Raw genomic sequence first — 21,997 nt, forward strand, 5'->3', positions numbered from 1 at the left:
GCTTGCAGGTGTTTACACAAAGTCTTAGTAGTTGACATATAGTCTGTTTTGCGCCACCCCCCTCACACACACACACACACACACACACACACACACACACACACACACACACACACACACACACACATAGTGTCAAAAAACAACAGACGAGCAGCTGCTGATTTAAAGTGTGTTTCAAGAGGAACGACGACCTTTACCTGCGCAACAACATCCACCTCTTCGCCGTCTTTGAGCAACACAGGAACGAGAGGCATTGCGAAGGTGTGTGTGCGCGTTTGTGTGAGACTGAGATAAAAAGAGAGTGAAATGTGAAAAAATACATGCGCGAACACACACACATACACACACACTCAGGTGCCAAGCTGCCTCTTTCTTCTCCTGTCACACTCTTCTGGGATAATATGATTAGACAACCACCTGGATCTGTGATTTTTCTGTCTTTTTATTGGCCTCCCTACCCTCTCTCTGCATGTGTGTGTGCACATTTATGCACATATGTGTGAGTGTGTGTTTACAAACGCTATCCTGTAGCTGTGACCTCGACCTCCAGGGGTCATCTTTAGTCATCAAGAGGCTGTCTGTCCCCTTGCTTCCGTAAACTGCATGCATTCATTAGCAGCACCCACAGAACCAGTCTGTATACACACACCAATACACACACACACACACACACACACACACAAATGCACACGCAAACGCTGACAGGGCAAAGTGTGTGGGCAGTGATAAGAAGGGAGAGCAGGAGTGGGAGGTTGTGCGTGGTGCATACCCAAGCATCTGCACGCCAGCCGAGAAGCAGGATAGGGGAAGGTTGCAGCAGAACAAACTCATTTGTGTGTGTGTGCAGGTTTGAGTGTGTGTGTGTGTCTGTGTGTGTGTGTGTGGAAGGGGGGGGGCGGCCACCTGAGAGCCATCAGATTACTGAGAGAGAGGAAGACACCAAAGGAGAACAATGAAGGGCGTGTAGAGTTGGAGGCAGAATGAAAGTGTTCCTTACCTTCATGGTTTGGAGGAATGCTGCGTGTTAGGAGGGTGGGGGTGGTGAGGTAGGAGGTGATTGGTTGGATGGTAGGAGTGGGAGGGGCCATTGTGGTGATTGACACATTTTCTACCGACAGACGGGGGTGACAAACATACAAACATACATAGAGACTATTATCTACAACAGAAGGAGCGTTTGAAGTTGTGGAATTAAAAACATGGTTTAGGATGACTTACCTTCTCCTCAGGTATTATTGGATATTTGAGAAGGAGGGAAATGTATGGAGGAAAATGAAAATGGAGAAAGCAGTTCTTTTTCCTTTTCTGTTTTTAGTCTTTCACAATGCAGACATACATCACATTCAAATAGACTCAGGTGAATATATGGATCCCCCAAACAATGAGAAAAATGTTAATAATAAAAAAAAAGAAAATCATTATTTCTTCCAAGAACTTCCTTCAGATGTTGTATTATAAAATATTATATATATATATATATATATATATGTATATATACAGTATTATAAATATTATTATAATATTTTGATTATGTCTAGCTTTTGAATTTGTCCTAATTTACAGTTGTTCCAGGCATTTTAAGTCATCCTTATGTAAAGATGTGGAAATCTAACATGAATTGAAACCTTTTCCTTTTAAATTTCCTGACCTACTTTAGATTTGTCGTCGCTCTGATGTGACGTCATATTTGACACATTCGACAAATCTTTTTAGGTCATGATTAGTCACTGATTATATTTATTGTTGCAACCTTAAAATTGATCAATTGATCTATTTTTTTCAAAAATACATGGCTCCGTCCCTTTCAATATTAATAATATGATAATAATATTATGATAATAATAAATATTAGTAATTTGTGCAGATGTCTTTTTGATGGCAGAGAAAAACATGGAATTCCAATTGACTTTTTGGGAGCCACGCTGAATCAATCTGACCTCACTTGAATAGAACAACGCATTGACATTTATCCACCAGGTGAAAAGAATATACGGGGGCGTTTTCTCTAGTCCTGAAATATATATATTTTAAATGGCACAATGGCAAAAGAGAGAAAGAGAAGGAGAGAGAAAGAGACATTGTGTGTGACGGATACAACCCTGCGTCAGTAACAGCATCATTCAGGGCCTCAACAATAGCTTTGGGATTTTGACACGTTCTCAGAATCAATGAGGGAGGCCGGCGAAGAGCGAGAGCGAGAAAGTGAGAAAGAGAGATGAGTTCACGGTGCAGTTAAAGACAAAAATAAAGGTTTGACTTGAATCGAGAGGTGAGCGGATGTGTGAGTGCACATCAGCACTTTTCACGCTGAATAACACGGCACTTCATCAAACAATGTGTATAGAGCCGCGACGGGCAGTGCGACGCGTCCTGGCGGCACGTGCGTGTTCGCATGCGTGGCGGCTCATGCAAATTTCGCTTGAACGTCGCTAACACCCGTGCACTTGCCACTGAGCAAAATAAACACACACCCAGACATGCACTCAGCCTTTGTTATTCAGGGGTAATTTATTGGTGAGTATTCCTCTGTCTCTTCTCGCTCTCTCCCACCGGCCCTGAGATCATCAATCTCTCTTTGCTCTCCTCTTACGTCAGCATTATAACCCCCCTCCCCCAAACCCCCACCTCCACCCCAGCAGGCCCGACACAGATAAGTCATTTTATCCCATCTGAAGAAATGCGACAAATTGCAAAAGTTGTGTATTTTTCTTTTTGGAGGTGTAATAGCACTTGTGTCCGTTCATTGAATAATCATAGTTTGTGTTGGGTGCTGGGTACGCCGAGGATGGTCAAATAAGGAGAAAAATCCTGCCAGTGGTGCATTCACGTGCTTCTACTACGTTTGACTTTGTTGGACGAGTGGCTGAAAACTTTACCGCTGGACATATTTATAAAACTGGATCCGAGAATGGCATGTACTGTTCATTCAATCGTTCACTCATTCAATCATTCATGCTCTAGATCACTTCCAGCCAAGGTCACGATTGGGAAAGATCATGATCCCGCACAGTGCACGATGATATGCATGTATACATATATATACATATACATATGGACACATACATACATGCTTATGTATATACTTCTTCTTCTTCTCCCTTCTCCATTTAACCCTATTCTCTCTATATTCCTGTTTCACACCAACTACCTTCATATCCTCTCTCACTACGTCCATAAATCTTCTCTTTGGTCTTCCTCGAGACCTCCTGCCTGGCAGCTCCAATTCCAGCATCCGCCTACCAATATATTCACTATCCCTCCTCTGTACATGACCCAACTATCTCAGTCTGGCTTCTCTGACCTTCTCCCCAAAACGTCTAACGTGTTTTTCCTCTGATGGACTCATTACTGATCCTATCCATCCTGTTCACTCCCAAAGATAACCTTAGCATCTTCATCTCTGCGACCTCTAGCTCTGCCTCCTGCCTTTTCATCATTGGAAGTGTTTCTAGTCCGTACGCCATCGCTGGTCTCTTCTCCTCTTTTCCACACTCTCTGTTGTTCTGGACTGTTGACCCCAAGTACCTGAAATCCTCCAACTTCTTGATCTCCACTCCCTGTAGCCTCACCGTTCCATTTGAGTTCTTCTCATTCACACACATATATTCTGTCTTGCTGTGACTAACTTTCATTCCTCTCCTTTCCAGCGCATACCTCCACCTCTCTAGATTTTCCTCAATTTGTTCTCAGCTCTCACTACATAGCACAATGTCATCTGCAAACATCATGGTCCATGGAGACTCCTGTCTAACCTCATCTGTCAGCCTGTCCATCACCACTGCAAACAAGAAGGGGCTCAGAGCTGATCCCTGATGGAGTCCCACCTCCACCTTGAAACTTCTCTGTTACCCCTACAGCACACCGTACCACTGTCTCACAGCTAGCATACATGTCCTGCCCCAGTCTAACACACTTCTCTGCCACTCCAGATTTCCTCATACAATACCAGAGTTCCTCTCTTGGCACCCTGTCATATGCTTTTTCAAGGTCTTTGTATATGTATATGTATATGCATATGTATATGTATATGTATATGTATATGTATATGACATTACTGCACTAGAGGGGACCTGCTTTGAGGAACGGACGAAAATACCAGCAACAGAGTGTGAAAACCTTGTGAAGACTTACAGAAAACATCTGACCTCTGTCATTGCCAACAAAAGTTATATAACGAAGTATTGAAATGAACTTTTGTTTTTGACCAAATACTTATTTTCCACCATAATATGCAAATAAATTCTTCAAAAATCAGACAATGTGATTTTCTGATTTTTTTTTCGTATTCTGTTTTTCATAGCGGGAGTGTACTTATGATGAAAATTACACACTTCTTTCATCTTTCTAAGAGGGAGAACTTGCACAATTTGTGGCTGACAAAACACTTTTTTGCCCCACTGTATAAATATGTATACATATATATATAAATATATGTATACACATCCAAAGTCGAGCCCAAAATCATTCATGACCCAGGGGAATTAATACTTTTAGGTTTGACTGTGTATATACAGGCTGTCTCAGAAAATTTGAATATTGTGATAAAGTTCTTTATCTTCTGTAATGCAATTACAAAAAACAAATGTCATACATTCTGGATACATTACAAATCAACTGAAAATATTGCAAGCCTTTTATTATTTTAATATTGCTGATTATGGCTTACATCTTAAGCAAACTAAAAAAATCCTATCTCAAAATATTAGAATATCAGGAAAAAGTAATTTTTTTTTTTAATTGGATTACAGAAGATAAAGAACTTTATCACAATACTCTAATTTTCTGAGATAGTCCTGTATGTGTCTGTGCCTGTGTCTAATACAGACATACACCCATACCTAAATTATTCATATCCCTTGAATGTGTGTGTATATATATATATATATATATATATATATATATATATATATATATATATATATATATGTACTGTTTGATTTCACAAAACGAATTGACTTGGAGTTACATTGTGTTGTTTAAGTGTTCCCCTTATTTTTTTGAGCAGTACATATATACATACAGTTCGCTTGGGAAGCAACACTGATCCATTTTGACTTGTTTTAAGGACGTTACATCCGAGTTGCATTGGCCTGTAGTGTGTTTTTCCACTTTCATTTTTAATTTTGAATGTGACTCCAAATCCAGACCTCCATGGGTTCATCCATTGATACCCATTGATAATTTTTTTGTGTGATTTCTGTTGTCAGCAAATTCAACTATGTAAAGAAAGTATTTAATAAGAATATTTCATTCATTCAGATATGTTATTTTAGTGTTCCCTTTATTTTTTTGGGCAGTATATATAAATATATCCATATAAAATTTGTACTATTAATAGTATTTATGGCTCATTAGTGATTAATTTCTGCTCTGTCTTGAGTGAAATAACAACAGCCCTGTCTTTACTTTTCCTCCCTTATCTTCCTACCTTCCTCTTCAGTCCTTCTTTTCTTCTCCAGTCAAACCCTTTCTCCTCCTACCTTTGCGTTCCTTTCATCCTCTCGCCTCTCTGCTTTCGTTCTCATAACCCCCCCCGCCGTCGCCGCCCCTCTTCCACTTAATTAAGAAGAAAGGAATACAGCTGTCGTTCTCTTGGCTGATAGCGTTATTTTAGCACCCCCACCCTCCCTGTCCATACACACTCACACACACACATCATATTGTTATTCATTAACACTATATGGCTGCCAATCAGGCAGGAAGCCCGTGTTATTTCCAGGGATGGATGTGGCGGCACTCGCGATAATGACGTTTCTCCTCATATCTCATTTCGGCAGAAGTGCGCCTGAGGATACGACCGGCGACATTTTGGATGAGTCTTGTTATTCTTTCATGTTTCGAGTTTCTGATTACGGAGTTAGTGGGGTAGGGGGATGTGGCCAACAGGAGCCGTGAATCCAGTTGTCAATCAAATGGCGCGGAAGTTTCGATGTTGGTCAGAGAGATCGCCGGCGAGGCCGAGGAGGTCCACGTTGATTGGCTAAGAGCCGGTTGGAAATGTACTCAAAAAGTGTATTGCTATTTGTGGAGGGCTAGGGGGTTTCTGTAAAATATGCTTTTTTTTTTATTTCCAAGCCAACCTGACTCTGCACTATCTCTGGTTTCTTTAGCCAATTTTTTTTTTTTTTTTTCCATTTTCACTCTCGGTCCGTGTTTTTTCGGCAGGTCTTCATTAAATGGAGGTCAGTGTTTTTCAATCCAATTATCCCGACAGCTCATTACATCGACGTAGGGGGTGCGGACTAATCCCCGGTCACGTCGGGTCCCTCCACACCTGACCGTGAAACCCGCCGGTTATATTTTCTGTTCTGTTAAAAACACCACACCTGCCTGGAACGGCTCCGAACCTAAAACCAAGACGAGCGGAGGCAGTCCTGATGTCTTGCGGCGAGATGAAGCAAGATGTTTTACCGCCTCCGTCGTATGACCGCGAGCTCACAAGTGCGGGTCGGACACAACACGCGTAAAAGAAAATAGTTCTTATCGCCCCCCCCTTTCCGTGCATCTGTCTCCAACTCGCTCACTCGCCGCTGCGATTCAATTCTAATGGGTTTTATTGGCTCGGCGATTCATCCGAGTGTGCAGCGGCACAGGTCACTTACATAAGGGAGCCCTTCAGGCTTTTGTCAGACAATCAGCAACATTGTACGACCGGTTACACACAGGCGCAAGCGTGCATTTGTTGCATGGCCATAAACATACATGAAAAAAAAAAAAATCCAATTTCTCCATGCAACAGAGATGAAACAACCAACAAAGGCCACATCCTCTTAGCATTCTGCGGATAAAGGCTACTAGGAAACGCGCGTGTGTGTTTTGTCTAATTAAAAAAAGGCTGCTATCCACCGCAAACAATTCCTCACATTTAAAAAGTGACTGACCGTCTGAGAAATCTTTTTCTCCGTTTTGTAACAGAAACACCGGCGGCGTCGCTGCGTTTTCGAACACTAACGGAATCGTGCACCAACGGACTGAGCACTCGTGCGCGCTCGTGCAAGAGCTTGACCTTTCCAATAAGGCTTTGCGTCTTTCCCGGAGTTTCTTACTATCACAAGGGAAAAGACAGGGGGCCGGAGAACAGAACAGAACTCCTCTTTTTTAATTCCCACCTGTATTACAATGATTTATTTTCTGTTGACGCGTCTTCTTCTGCGAGAACCCCGTCTTTTGCCTCCAGGGTTTCCCTTCGGGCAAGATGGGAAGCAGAAGATGATCAGGTTTGCAAACAGGCCGCGATCCTGAATGTTAATCCGTCTCTAACCTCCCGTTGTCCTTCCTCTGCCCCTGTTCTGCACGCCAGGCTCGCTGGGCCGAACACGGGAAAAGATGCTGAAGTGCGGGGCGATGAAAGCTGGCAGCGGTGGCGGGGAAGAAGATGAAGCGGGTGGAGGGCGCCAAAGAGGTGGGAACAGATCGGAGCCAGCGAAAGAGAAATGCCAACGGAGAGAAGGGCGAGCACTCGCGGTTATGGGGACAAAGAGGATACGGAGAGGAGATGGTCGACTAAAGCAGGGGCCTCAAACTCGCGGCCCGCGGGCCAATTGCGGCCCTTGAAACAATATATTCTGGCCCCCTTGCTTGAAATCAAATCTTTGTGTTAGTTTGGCCCGCGTGTTTTTTTCTCAAATGCATCTGGGGGTTTTATACAATGGGCTTCAAAAACAACCAGGAAAGGAAAAAAATGAAAAAGTAACTTTGCAATGTATTTTTTACTTCAAAATTTGGAAACAAAATGATTTTTTCATGAAAAAACGTCCAGTGACATTGTTATACCAATCTTTTCTTTTCTTTTCTTATTTTCATAAAAATCATAAAAATGATAACAATGAAAAACAGGCAAAATTAAAAAGATTGATCTAATAACCAGAATAGCCTAAACATTATACTTCTTCTTATACATGCTATCAATCAATTATCTGATAAATTCTATTGGCAAATTTTCCCACAGTGACAAGATTTTCTCTTTTAATTCAACAATATTTTTAGTGTAATTTCATTGATTCTTTTTGAATATTCATTTTTAATTCATCATGTATTTTTTTAGAGAAACAGTTCATTACATATCAAGATTTTTATAATTTACCTGTTTACCTCCTTTACACAAAAAAAAAAGAAAAATTTGGACTAATGATTTTACTGGTTCGGCCCACTTGACATCAAATGAGGCCGGGACCAAATGAGTTTGACACCCCTGAACTAAAGAGATAAAACATTATAATAAGGACGGAGACCATTTTTGAACATTTGGGGGACGTTTTTTTTTTTCTCTCTTTATCTCTCTCTGTCTGCTTGTAATGTTTTGTTTCCAGCGAAAGCTGACTTTCACGAATCCGCAAAGACTCCCCGCCATCCGAGACACTCGATACCTGACGGAGGGTCCGGCTTTTATTTTGAAAATCCACCCGCCCTATGAAATTTTACAGCAATTGACAGCAACTTCCTTTTCCCGAGTGGTTCCAGGTTCTGGTTTCCTCCAAATGCCATTAGGCCTACTTGAGATCAGGGGATTGGGAGTTCCAATTTCATAAACATCAGGATGACTTTACCTCCGTCTCCTGACTTACCCTCCCCTCTGCAGACCGTTCCTTATATTTCTTACGTAAGTCATCGGCGGTGCACGTTAAGATACTCTGATCCTCCACCTGGTGTGGAGGAAGGATTTGACGTCGGCGGCCTCTTGCTTGTAAACATGTCCCTTTAATTGGTTGTGTTGTAACTGCGCTACAGAAATACAATTCTTTCTCCGCTCGCCGAAGGGGAGCTGCTTTTTCAAATCCTCACAACAAGGCCGGGCAAGCTGACAGAGGGGTGGGGGCTTTCCTGTAAAACGCTTCCAAGACACACCGCATAAAGGGAGTTCGATGAAATTTGTCGCCGCACGCTTTGGCCTTGAAAAGCATCGGTTTCTAACACTAAATGTCACAAAGTGACATTTGGAAACAACAACGACGCGTTACACAGAGGAACCGCGTTTTCTGGCAAGGGCAGCGGCTCTCAGCTACCGGTACCTCATTGCATCGATCGATGTTCGCTTTTATCAGTATGGAAGAAACGCCGGGGAAATGGACGCTCATCTCCGGCTTATTTTTCTTCACCGCGGTCCCCGTCTGCGCCCCTTCGCCGAGGACAAGTGGCGAGGGGGAGATGAAAAGACACAAACGAAAACACGCGGCGAGTCTTGAAAGGGAGCCGAGCCGCCCGCCGAGAGCTTAAAACACAGGAGGGGCAACATCGGAGCCAAGAACTAGAACCGGTTCCCACCTGTTAGGAATCACCGGCCCCTCCGATCGTTCCCGCGAAAGTGAAACCGTCTACCGATAGCATGTGCGCTCGGGTCCACCGGATTTGACTGGTCCGTTCGGGGAAAACAAAAAAAAGTCACGATAACCATTTAACTAAATGTCTTATTTGGAATTCCGATTTCAAGGCAGTCGCCATTGAACCTCGCCAACAAAGCTTAAATTTGAGGTTTGTTCAGGCTCCTAATGTTTCATTTTATAACCAATGTCATCCTATCAAACATGTGAGACTTTCTTTTACCGTTGACATTCCCTCGGCAGGTACTTTTCTCTTTTTTTTATATCGCTCCGCCTGGTTGTCAACGCTTGCTTTTCAACTGTGAGTCACGGAAAATGCATTTATTCAGCTTGGAACAAGAAATAATGAACAGTTATAGATCCTGCCTGCCACCCCATTGTAGTTTCCCCGTCTTGATTCGTTTTTACTCGGCACTCCCTGAGCCTTGAGTAAATGTAAACGTTTATTTCATATATTAACCGGTCCCCGCGCCGTATCGATCATTTACTTTGAAGCTGAAACAAAGTGTAGCGCCGGACAGCGTTGGATTTTAAAGGTAGATTTATTCTCCGTCGATAGTTAAAAAAAAGGGGGTTCCTCAGGGTTCTATTCTCAGACATCTTCGGTTCCGCATCCACGAGCTTCAGTAATCCCAGAACTCTAAAGTATTCTATCCTTCTTTTCACAAAGTGCAAATCGGTATTTCCCTGGTAACAAAGATCAGGCATAATACGTATAAAATCTCTCGTTTTGCAACAGAAGAAAACATTTTTTTTTTTCCCTTCCTACAAAAATCATCCCTCAGTCTTTGGTCGATAAACTGAAAGTGTGAAAAAGATCTGCTCATTGATTCCGCAATTAAACAGTGTGAAATAATGGATTTTCTAACCCGGGCGGATTATTTAAAGTTACACTACGGTTACAGTTAGTGATTTTAAAAACCAAAACAGAAGCCAAAAGAATAAATGGCTTAAATTTCTGCAGGATACAGTTGGTTTGACTAACATTATTACTTTTTAAAATGGGCTTCTCAATAAAAAAAAGAAGGTTTTGAGTTAAAGCTCGCAATAATCCTTTTCCCTGCTGTTATTGTTGTTGTTTCCTTTTCATATTAAAACTCGCTTCACTGTCTTTCATCTGCTATTGTCTCCCATATTCTATATTAGCCATATTTATTTTAAAAAGCAATTTCATTCCACCCGGAAAAAGAATTAAATCCTTTTTGTCGTGTTCTTTTTTCGTTAGACCTGGTTAGAAATGCAGAGTCATTTGCCTTCGCCGCTAAAGGAAATATTAACATGCTGGCGGGAACGGCGGAAAAAAAAAAAAAAAAAAGACAGTTAGAAGGTGTTACTCAACTTGTCTGGAATTTAATAATTTATAGCAAAAAACGATTGTACTTTTTTTTAACTCTCAGAAACGATGAGAACAAAGTAGAGTACCTCATTTACACCACATTTGTTGTAGCGTAATTCCATTAACGGCTGGTCGCACTAAGATAATATTCGCAGGGATGTGCATATCAATGTAAAGATCCTGCGACAAGTCCTTGAGAGAGAATTAAAATCACGTAGCCGGATTATTGGTTGTGACATACAGGAAAATTAAGAGCGACTTTCAGTCTGGAGCTTAATGTGATGGCTGAATCAACAACTCCAGAGTGCTTAGAGATAAGTTGCAGAAAAAAAAAAAATTCTGCTGGCGGCGGCTGGGTTTTTTTTTTTTTGAAGTAAAGCAAAGCACTACTGATGCGAGAAATTCATTCTGAAGTGTATATGAAATTTGGGTTTTGAGGTCTCGTTTAAAAACCCCCCCGTCGATGGTTCACGTTTCGGTTACATTTAGTTTACAAGGGGGGGGGGGGGGTTCCGGGCGCTGAGCACAGCGCCACGTGATTCATCTCTATTGCTGATGCTAAAGTAGGCTTCACCAACTCCCTCTAAAATCCAAGTTGAATATGGGTTGACAAAATAGCAGAAACACCTAAATTACACCCTGCAAATGGCCAACACCTCTGAGGGAGATGGATGACAAACTAGACCGGGATGCGGCTTATTCTGGGAGATTCGCCATTTTGCAAAAAACGCTCTCACAGGTGTGACACACAGGTTTCACAGAGCTCTATTTTTGGAATAATGTACTCTAATGGCATGATGTCGGGTCTCTCCGCAGTGTGTTCAGGGTCTTTGCAGATGATCTGGATTGTACAAATCTATGCCGGGGATCTGGAATGTTTCGCTTTTTGCAGATTTTTATTTTTATTATGAAATATCTAGAAATGATCTAAAATGTTCAAATATTTGCAGATGATTTGAGATGTTTAGTTTTTCGCAGGTGATCTTGAATGTTCAAATATCTACAGATGATCTGGATTGTACAAATCTATGCGGGTGATCCGGAATCTTTAGCTTTTTGCAGATTTTTTTTTTTTAATTTTGAAATATCTACAAATGATCTAAAATGTTCAAATATCTGCAGATGATTTTAGGTATTTCCTTTTTTGCGGATGATCTGGACTGTTCAAACATCTAGAGATGATTTGGGATATTCAAACATCTGCTGGTGATATGGAAAATTCAAACATCTAAAACATCATGATCCAGAATGGTCAAACATCTGCAGTAAGTCTAGTATGGTCAAACATCTGCTGGTGATCTTGAATGTTCAAACATCTGCAGATGATCTGGATTTTACAAATCTATGCTGAGGATCTGGAATGTTCACACATTAGCAGGTGATCAAATATTTGCAGATGATCTGGAATGTTTAGCTTTTGCAGTTTTTTTTTTTTATTGTGAAATATCTACAAATGATCTAAAATGTTCAAATATCTGCAGATGCTTTGAGATGTTTAGTTTTTTGTAGCTGATCTTGAATGGACAAAAATCTACAGAGGTTCTAGATTGTTTCAATATCTGCGTAACTCCAGGGTGTTCAAACGTCTACAAATTATCCTGAATATTCAAGCATCAGCAGTTGATCTGGAATGTTCAAACATCTTCCGAGGCTCTAGAATGTTCAAATATCTGCAGATGATCCAGAATATTCAAACATCATCAGAGGCTCTAGAATGTTCAAATATCTACAGATGATCCAGAATATTCAAATATCGTCAGAGGCTCTAGAATGTTCAAATATCTGAAGTCGATCTGGAATGTTTGGATATCTAGAGATAGCCTGAGATATTCAAGCACCTGCAGGTGATGAGGAACGTTTGGAATCTTTAACGTTAAAACATCTACAGATATTCCAGAATGTTTAAACGCCTCCTGAAGATGTCGAATGTTCAAATATCTGCAGATAATTTATATTGCTCAATTTTCTGCAGACGATCTAGAATCTTTAAACATCTGCAGATGATCTGGAATGTTCAAATATCTGAAGATGATCTGGAATGTTCGGACATCTAGAGAATGGCCTGAGATAATCCAGCACCTGCAGGTGACGAGGAACGCTCTGAATTTTTAGACCGATTTTTAACGTTAAAACATCGACAGATATTCCAGAATGTTTAAACGCCTCCAGAGGATGTGGAATGTTCAAATATCTGCTCAATTTTCTGCAGATGATCAAAAATCTTTAAATGTCTGCAGATGATCCAGAATGTTCAGATGATCAATGTCAACTGTGGAACCGCTCACTTATCTGGAGAGGAGACCAAAGTCACCGCTGTACTATGAACACTTCCATACTTAATGAAAAAAAATGCAAAACGAAAAGATGGATAAAAAAAAAAAAAGAAGAAACCTTCTATGCACTTAAGCAGTTAAGCTCTGCCTGTTGGCAGCTCCGTCCTGTCAAACTCTGCTTTATTGCCCTTCCTCATGTTGTTGTCCGAAATGTTTCTCGGGATAAAATCCCCTGACGGACAAAATTGATAATCAGATTAAAAACATAACCCTGGGTTTTTTTTTGGATGAGCGTTGGTGAATCTAATAAACAAAAAAAAAAAGTCTCTTAGCATGATCTTTCTATTTTTTTTTTTTTTTTTTGGAGTAAAAGTCATATTTCACACACAAAAAAAAAATCAAAACAACTAATGATTCGTAGCAGCTCCTGGCCTTTTCAGACCACAGACAATTTATATAAATAAATACATATTTAAAAAAATCGGATTTTTAGCTTGTATGCAGGGCCGTCTGGCCCATTAGGCGACTTGTATCGCCTAATGGGCCAGAGGGTGCTGAGGCCTCCGGGGGGGGGGTTGGGGCGCCACAGAATCAAGAAAAAAAATTCACCCTTGGTATAATTATATTCAAACTACTTTTTACTATCAACTCTTTAAATGGAAAAGCTGACATCCATTCAAATGTAAAGCAATGGGCATTGCCACTCCGGCTGATCGATAACTGCTCGCTCCCTGTGGAGCGAGGGGTGAATTTATTGATGCAAAGCATTATTGATTTTTTTATAAATGAGTAAATTGCCGATGGAGTCGGGGTCGGCGGGAGGGTTTGCCATGTAAAACCTTGCCTACGGAGCCACATTGTGCAGGGCCGTCTCCGCAGGACGCCTGGCGACCCTTTGCCGAAGGCTCTAAACGCGTTGCGTCGCATTATACTCATCAAGGTGTATCTAATAAATTGGAAAATGATTACATGTGCCCTTTAACCATAATAAGACATGATAAGGTGGCGCTGGGGGGGGGTTGACGAATGAAATTAATAACCGGCACCGAGCTACAGCGCGAAATCAAGACGATAAACGATGAAATGCAAAGGGGGGGCGATAAATGGTGTGCAGGGGGGGAGGACAAATGGAAATGCAAGCTTAAAAAAAAAAAAAAAACGTCGAGGGAGGAAGCCGGGGAGGAGGGAGAACATTTTTCTAAAGAGGTGGCGGCGCATTTCAAAGCACGACATGTCTAACCTACCACACCGGGGAGACGGTGGGGGTGGGTGGGTTTCGGGGGGGGGTGCGAGTGGGAGAAGTGGGTGGGGATGGCACCTTTCATCTTGTCACCGCGGCCACCCCTGATGCCGCTGGAAAGCTTCCATTATGCGTGCCGTTTGATGCTCGCCGTGGCGATCCCCCCCCCCCCTCCCCGACACCAAATGAAAGCGGCACGGGGGCCATGCTGTGATTGATGGATGAGGGGGCACCGAGTGAAAATGTTACATAAGATATCATGTCTCTATTCCCTGCATACTCCCGCCAACCCCCCTTGGTTCTAATCTCCAAAAAAAAAAAAAAAAAAAAAAAATCAGTTGGAGGGTGCAGTGACAGAAACCGCCACCGGGGGCACCAGCACATCAGCGGCGAAAAAAAAAAAAAAAAAAAAAAAAAAAGAAACAACCTGCAGAACGACAGGAAGTTTGTAATTAGGGCGGAAAAAAAAAGTTGACAAATTTCACAAAAATTACCCCACGTGAGGATGGGGTGGGGTGACTTAGGGTTGGTTTCACATGTGTTTCCGCAAAAATAAAAACGGAAAAAAAAAAAAAAAAAAAAAAAAAAAAAATTTTGCGTTGTTAGGGTGCCGTTACAAGCTGTAACATCATTTGTCTTTGAGCCGCTGCTTCCAGCCTATCTGGGTCAGCCTTCATTAAGAATTTAACCGCCTGCAAATCTGGGCGCAACATCGAGGAAATCGTGTAAAACCTGAAAACAAAGACCCCCCTCCTGCGCCCCCAACCCTCCCTCCTCACAAGCCACTATTTGTCCGCCCACCACAGATGTTGTTATTCTTTATTTGCCAAATGTTACCATGTAAAATTCAGTTCCAACACGCTCGGCATCTCGCATTGATCCTTTGCACCGTGCCAGACTCACGCTGACTTTTGTTTTCCCGGTCGCCACCGCCGCCGCTGCAGCCGCCACTGCCGCGACCGCTGCTAGTTATTTCCAGTTCCGTGAAAAAAGATGCTCGGATGTGGGGCGCTGATTCTTCATAGGAATAATGATGTCATGACAAGCGTGCGGCGGTGGCGGCGGCCTAGCGAAAATCAATATCTCCTCTGGATTCGCGGCGGAGGTCGGGGGGGGGGGGGGCGAGAACAAATAATCGCCAAAGTTAGTTTGCACCGAACAGTGACAGGTAAAAAAACGATCGATACCATTTGCAAAACCTCATCCACCAGGATGCACGGAGAGACGGAAAAATAAACACGCGTTCCGGGTAAAATCAATGGCGGGTGGCGGTAACCATGGCGAAAACTCACCGTAGACCAATAGGGTGTAGTGATCGGCAGCTCGCCCGTAGTCGTTCTGCGCCTGGCACAAGTACGTGCCGTTATGCGACTGGCTGAGGCGGGAAATTTGAAAGGTGGGTCCGGAGATCTCCGCCCTCTCAGGTAAGGTGTCGTTGATCTTGGACCACAGGACGTCCCTGGGGCTGGAATATATAAACATATAAAGTCCAAATGTTTGTATATTTAAAAATCAAAACGAACAAAATCGTTTAAAACCCGCGGCGGCGCGCTACTCGACCACAGACTGAAAACACAAATGGGTTTCTTTTTGAAACAGCGCTTTCCAAGCCTTTGTTTTCAACGGTACCTCATACTTAGCCGCTCAAACACACAAACTCAAACGTTAATGGACTGGGCGAAATTAGACCTTTTATTATTTTCCAAAGGCCTCATCGTCGATGCGACATTAGGGCGCATTTAGACTCAATTTTTTTTTTTCTGGTGTGTTACGGAAGAAAACAACAACAACAACTTATAGAACAGAAACAAGGTCTGCTAATATTAGGTATAAACCAAAGCGCGGAGTAAATTGTCTAAACCCGAAAGGTTGCAGTCCTGTTGGATGTTGAATTCAGCGACCGTAAGAATAAGAAGATTCATCCACACTTGTGATATGTAAAAACAATATATGTTTTTTTGATTTATTAGGATTTACACGCACAAACATGCACACACACCTCTGAAAAGTGGTGTTGAACCTGAAAGTAGTGTGTGACGCATAGAAGAGGAGATGCGTATACATGTGTGGAGACAAAATGAAATGGTCATGAAAGACAGGCAGACAGGAGCCGCAGGGATTACAGAGACACCCTGAGAGTGTGTGTGTGTGTGTGCATATGTGTGTGTGTGTGTGTGTGTGTGTATACGTGTCTGGCTCTGTGTCATGGCTCATGCCACCCAGGACAGATTACAATCCTGACTCATCTGGGTTTTAATCCCTCAGGAAGTCTAATTAAACTTTTTTGCTTAGTCACACACACACACACACACACACACACACACACACACACACATAAACAAAATGTTCCATTCCTCGCTATCTCTCCCCCTCAAGCCCACTGGGCTTCCTCCAAATACACAAATGAGAAGCCAATCAAATGAAATGACAAAACGGCGCCTCTTGTCTTGGACTCTGACAAAAGGACACGGCGTCTAATTGGTTGTTAGCCGCCAACGGGGGCGCTGGCAGGCCACGCCGTCGAGCGCGAGGGTATCGGAGGGGATCGCCGTGCACGCGCGTTTATGCGTATATGCAGCGCGGCGTGTAATTAGGGTCAAAGGCCAGAGAAACCCGCTGTGTCATCTCTATGTCACGTACACACACACACACACAGAAAGATTGTCCCGCATCGGCCGTTGCGAAGCTTTAGCGAGCCTATACGCCCTGTGAGGTTATCGAACCCGTGCACACGTGCACGCTCGTGTGAACGCGGGAGTGGACTCCGCCCGCAGACAGACAGCCATCGAGAGGAGGGTTTAAGAGCTTAGGAGCTAATACGCCCCCCTGGAAGGTGCACAAAGGCCTCAGAAGGTGCCAGAAAAAAAAGCCTTTTTTTTTTTTTTTCCGCTTTCAAACACCGATGAGGTTTATTAGCTCTTCCCTCGCATCGGGGCTTTTCAAAAAAACGTCCACGCGCGATCTCTCCGCCTCCGTCTGGAGCGTCGACCCCCCCCTCCTGCCCCCATTCTGTCCTTCGGGCAATAAAATATGGATCAGGCTGTTATCCATCCATCAGGCGTAAAATGCCAGGTGAGGTGATACCTCAGACGCTCGCTCCTCTGGCTCCCATCAAACTCCAAGGCGCGACAATAACTCTTCAGCGCTGAGATTTTCATGATTACAAACACGTCCTGATTGGCCTTGTGACATTTTTATAATGCTGTAAATTCACTTGGGAGAATGTATCAGAAAACCCTTTTTTTATTTTTACCTTTTTTTCGCTGCCTCTGATGACGCCTTAAAGCTTGATTTGTGCAAAAAAAAAAAAAAAAAAAAAAAGGCCGCCCTGTTTATTATTATGTTATTATCATTTTTTTTTTTTTTTTTTTGTGAAGGGCACCATTTTTTTGATGATAGAAAAAAAAGGAGTTGTAACTCCGGGATCTCATACAGCAGCAATTACAGGGATTATACAGCGTTCGGAGAATAAAAGTATTAAAAGTTCTCAAGGAAGAAGTGGATTTATATTGGATTAGAATCAGACTAATTATAAAGACGGAGGGGTCACGTGGTGTTCGACATCAACAACCCGTGCAGGTACTGCCAGATGCTGGGAGGAACGTCCCCCCGAAGTGGCAACGCTATTTATTTGCAGATATGTGATGGTTAAGAAGGGGGAATAACCTACAACACAAATCCCCCGGGTCCTAAAATTAAAAATGCTTAAGTAACTTCCTGCTGCCAACCAAGGTTGCAATTATAATATATATCAAGAGGCGGACGGGGGGCTGATCCTCATATATATTACAACCGATCTGACCCTGAGCAAAGGCGATAAATTAAGCCGCCATGACAAAAGAGGAAACAACCGATCTGTAATACGCCCGCGTCAATGTCAACCCCCTTTTTTTTTTTTTTAAATGTGTTAAATCGCTAAAGCCATGGGATCAGTTCATGCCGCTGTCTTTTTGATTTATCGCGGGGAGAAATATATCGGAACAACGGCGTTGACAAAAAGAAAAAAAAATATCTTGGGAAAGGGACTTTCAATGTCACTCATTATTCCTATGTTAAACTCAAAATTAAAACAAACATTTTAAAGTTACTTTTTTTTTTTAAATTTCCTGAGTGTTTTTTTTGTAAAGACAGGAATTGATGTGACGTCGCGAAACTTTTCCACTCGTGTGTCTTTTCTCCGTTCGTATGAGCAGAGATGACAAAATATGGTCCTAACCTTTAAACCGCGCGCTGATCTTTAAAAAAAAAAAAAATTGCCGCCACATATTGAAGGACAATAAAGGTCAAAGTGAGGATTTTTTATTTTTTATTTATTGCCAAATTTAAATGGTAGCCTTTGTGATGGCACCGCATTTGAGCAGGCTCCAGGTTTTTGCCATTTTGCAACCCGACACTAAACACAACACACACACACACACACACACACACAAACACACATATTGACTTACAGAGGATTTCCAGTGATTAGGCAGCTCAGACTGAGCGAGTCGCCCTCTCGTAAAATGCCGGTGGGAGGAGCGATTCTCACTGTCGGCGCAACTGCAGGGGGGGAAAAGGAAAGACAAACGTTCGGAGTTCAATCGGTGCCTGTCAAACCAAAAACAGGGCAAAGTGGACGCATGGAATCGCTCGACAAAGAAAGAGAGAAACATCAGATACAGGTGGGGGAGAAACTAAAAGGTACATTGAGAGAGAAGCCGGTGAGTCTTTAACATATGTTTCCAAGGCAACCGGCGCTACTCCTGCAGCTGCGTTGTTGCGCTTACTTTGGCGGAGGCGGGAACGATGGGAGGCCATTTACGTCCAGCCCTCTGACTGGAGGGAACATTCTCAAAACTGTCGATTACTCATTGTCGGAACGGATCAGCAAATATTCGATGCACGCTCAGCTAATTGGTTGCAAAAAAGCGACGGAAAAGCACTTCTTGGAAATAAATCAAACATTGAACCAGGACGGCCGACCATGAGGAGAGTTTGAATGCATGAACGCGTGAAATCAGCTTGTGTTGTGGGGTTGGGGGGTTCCAAATGATAAAAAAAAAACAACAAATAAAACAACCCCCCCCCCAAAACTCAATTACCTCAAATGATTAGCTAACCGAAAAAAATAACATTGCCATTTAAGATATTCTGTTTAATTGGAAAAATTCCAAATTATGAACCATGGAGCGGCAACGAATTTAATTGATTCCTGAGATGTTTTATTTATGTGCATTTTTTTCCAAATTGTGACCCCCTTCCTTCAACAAAACAAAAACAAAACAAAACAAAATGTCTTTTAGCGTTATACATGCTTAAGGTGAGAAAAAAAGTCTTTGAGATTATCATTAGTCGTAGCAAATCAAACGGGGCAGCGGGCTGAGGTGGAATCGCTCAGTTGCTCCAAGTCCCAATGAGAATACATCACTCGCTTAAAATCCTGTTTGTAAATGACATTCAATCTCGTAACAAAAGGGGTGTGTGTGTGTGTGTGTGTGTGTGTGTGTGTGTGTTTGTGTGTGTGGTATCGTCGGTGATGGGAGGTTGACGCCTGACCAAATTATTCCTGGCGTTGAAACACAAACACCGCTGTCCCTCCTGGTTCAATAACACCCGCTGGAGCGACAGGAATAAAATTATTGATGATAAATTTTTTTTTCTCGAAACGATAAAGCGTCTGCGAATCGATTCGATGACAGATAGGATGGGATTTTTATTGAAAATAACATTTCCTCAAGGACTTCACAAAAGTACGGCTGCCTCCGCGGCAGTCCAATATATTTCAGATGACGTGACACGTTAATCCGGTGTTTACATTGTGGCAGGTGGGTTGCACTTAAGTGCACAAGTATAACGCAAATTATTAGTAATGTACTTTAGAAATTCCCCCCATCTTGTAGGCTAACTAATTCAATGGCTTAGTTTTCAAGAAACAAATAGACAATATATAATAATACAATTAGCATAATTATCTGTATAATTATACAGTACATTTTGCTAATAATACTGTACCTCTCTACTGTTGCTTATGGTAAATTTAAAGCTGAAGAATTTTCACTTGGATCTGAAGAGCAAAAACACACGGGCTTACAATTCACATCCAGGCGGTAATGTCGGATCCTCCTCTGGCTGTTGAGTGCGGGGTGGGAGGCCTCGCAGCTCAGCGCCGCCCCGTTGTCTTTTCGTTCCACCGGGATCCGGATGGTGCTGGAAACGCTGAACGTCTTCCCGTTGTCCTGCTGGGAGACCACGCCTGGCGGGGACGAAGGCGGGACAAAGGTGGTGAGATGCGTGCGCGAGTGAAGCGACGTGCAACTTTTGGGCTCAAGGGCCGCATTGACTTTTGAAATTTGACAGACGGCTGGGGTCACCACAAGAAACCACAAAAAAAAAACGCATTTGTAGCTTCACGTGCAGCTCATTTATGTGTGTCAGTACGTCCACAGTAAAGGTTAACTCCAAAAGCTTAGCTCCAAAAATGAACTAATCTCCTTTTTGAGCTCCCACATTCATTGATCCAGTCATTTACATCAAGAATGAATACTTTAACAATCTTTGGCGGGCCGGATTAAAAAGGCCAACGGGCCAGATGTGGCCCGCGGGCCGTAGTTTGCCCACCCTGTGCTACATGTACATGCGTGAAAATCTCTGCGCGTGTAAATTGGAGAAGGAAAGGGCAACTTTAAGAGTTAAAAAAAAAATCATAAAGGTTGATATTAAGGCCAAATGGGTTTTTAGTGCGGTGCCAGGTAGCTATGGAGCAGAGTTTCACTGGGTGACAGGTTGCAAGTCAGTCTCTTGCCACGTCTAGACATAAAACCATTCACTCTCTTATTCAAACGTCATATAGAGACGTGCAAACATTTACTCTGTCATGCATAATTCTGGCCAAATTTAGTATCTCTGCTCAACTTGCTGCGTGTTTTAGGACAGTGGGAGGAAATCCACTCGAGACAGATCATGCAAAGGCCACACAGAACAGCCCCCCTGGTGGAATCCAACCGCAAACCTCTTCGCTGCATGATTGAAGCGCTAACCCGCTAACCACAGCGCCGCTCTGCCGCCTGTGGTATAGAATAAATGAACATAAAGGAAAAAAAAAAAAAAAGGACGAGGACGAACTGGTATTTGAGCGGAGCTTTGGGGCGGGAGGGTCGGGCTGAAAGAGCCAGACAAGATGGACGCCTTGTGGAAGCAGAAGAGTAAAAACGGCAAAAAGACGTAGAGAGGATGTCGGAGGCGTCTGACTGATGGATTGGTCACATGATCTTATCATCCCATGTCACTGACACATCCATAGATAACAATGTTACAGATCAATATCCCACATCAAGATCTGATCGGTTTGTTCCGTCGGATGCGGGGACGTCTAGCTTCACCATCGAGTTTTGCGTTGTTTACTACGAACGTCGACGCAAGGTTATATTTTAGGGCCTCTCTTGTTTTGGATTTTTTTACCCCCCTTTGCATCTCTCAGCTGGTGAGTTGCCGTCTTTTTTGACATTTTTCCGATATTAAACTTCCATCTCCGGGATGCTAATTTCACGTCCGCGTTCTCGCCTTACTTCCGGCATTAAAATGTCAAACTTCGGACGTTTAATTGATGTCCCGCCGGACCTTAGATTGCTGGGTTTCTTACTCACTTCTTTCAGAAAGTAAACAAACGTCTCACCGATATTAAACCGACTCCCGTGAATCAGGGCGACCTAAAAAAAAGATCCCTTATCGTTGGCGCTCTGAAACTAATAAAGCCTCACGTGGAACAACCGGGCAAGTTTGCCGAGTCCGATCACGACAGCGTTGCTTATAAATCTCTAAGTAGAAACAGGCTTGGCGGAAGTGTTGCGGGTAC

General features: G+C 42.8%; 1 protein-coding gene across 7 annotated transcripts in view; it reads right to left on the reverse strand.

The window, feature by feature from the left end:
• cadm4 (cell adhesion molecule 4) overlaps nt 1-21,997 on the reverse strand; it is a 170,061-nt gene that overhangs the window by 6,682 nt on the left and 141,382 nt on the right. For 4 of the 7 annotated variants that reach the window (XM_086154034.1, XM_086154033.1, XM_086154037.1 and 1 more), the window contains exons 4-6: nt 20,237-20,398; nt 18,615-18,705; nt 15,459-15,631 (exon numbers count right to left, since the gene is read on the reverse strand). In XM_086154034.1, the coding sequence (XP_086010160.1) occupies nt 15,459-15,631; nt 18,615-18,705; nt 20,237-20,398 (426 nt within the window). Of the gene's footprint in view, nt 1-997; nt 1,109-15,458; nt 15,632-18,614; nt 18,706-20,236; nt 20,399-21,997 lie in introns of all 7 variants that reach the window. The other 3 variants (XM_086154031.1, XM_086154030.1, XM_086154032.1) reach the window with 1 other exon arrangement.

The sequence above is a fragment of the Fistularia commersonii genome, chromosome 10 (assembly GCF_037954325.1).
Source record: "Fistularia commersonii isolate RoL2024-O1a breed Wild chromosome 10, RoL_Fcom_v1.0, whole genome shotgun sequence".
NCBI lineage: Eukaryota > Metazoa > Chordata > Actinopteri > Syngnathiformes > Fistulariidae > Fistularia > Fistularia commersonii.